The 580-nt window shown below is 75.5% G+C and overlaps 1 protein-coding gene across 1 annotated transcript in view; it reads right to left on the bottom strand.

Moving 5' to 3' along the window:
- KIF1A (kinesin family member 1A) overlaps positions 1–580 on the bottom strand; it is a 36,985-nt gene that overhangs the window by 23,245 nt on the left and 13,160 nt on the right. The window contains exons 12-14 of the mRNA XM_012734776.1: positions 338–529; positions 187–259; positions 3–113 (exon numbers count right to left, since the gene is read on the bottom strand). Of these exons, the coding sequence (XP_012590230.1) occupies positions 3–113; positions 187–259; positions 338–529 (376 nt within the window). The remainder of the gene's footprint in view (positions 1–2; positions 114–186; positions 260–337; positions 530–580) is intronic.

Raw genomic sequence — 580 nt, 5'->3', positions numbered from 1 at the left:
GCGCCCCGCGGCCGCTCACCTTCGTCCTCCAGCTCCTCCTCCTCCTCGGCCGCCTCGGGGTAGTACCTGGCGTCCATCTGCTTCTGCAGGGCCTCCAGCTTGCTCTCGTAATCCTGGGGCAGAAGCGATGCTCGAGGCAGCCGCCAGGGCCGGCCGCGCCCCCCGCGGGGGCTGGGGGCCCCTCACCAGCCGCTGCTGCTCCAGCAGGTAGGTGGCCTCCTCCCGCTCCCGCCGGTACTGGTCCTCCAGCTCCTGCAGCCTGCGCGGGGGAGGGGGGCGTGAGGGGCGCGGGGGGGCGTGAGGGGCGCCGGCGGGCGGGCGGGCGGGCGGGCCCCACCTCTGCTGCATCTCCTGCTTCATGTCGATGCCCTGCTTCTCCAGCAGCTCGCGCTGCGCGAAGGCCCAGTCCACCGGCTCGGCCGGCGTCTCGGCGCAGGGCGTGCGCTCGCGCTCCTGCCGCGCCTGCTCGGGGTGCGTGAAGCGGAACACGTGGCTCTTGCCCATGATGATGCGGTTTCCTGGGGGCAGAGGCCGGGCGTGGGGGCCTGCGCGCGCGCCGAGGCGGAGGCCCGGCCCGTCC

Source organism: Condylura cristata, unplaced genomic scaffold (genome assembly GCF_000260355.1).
Source record: "Condylura cristata isolate star-nosed mole 26May11 unplaced genomic scaffold, ConCri1.0 scaffold00069, whole genome shotgun sequence".
NCBI lineage: Eukaryota > Metazoa > Chordata > Mammalia > Eulipotyphla > Talpidae > Condylura > Condylura cristata.
This window is presented reverse-complemented; position numbering and strand designations above follow the sequence as displayed.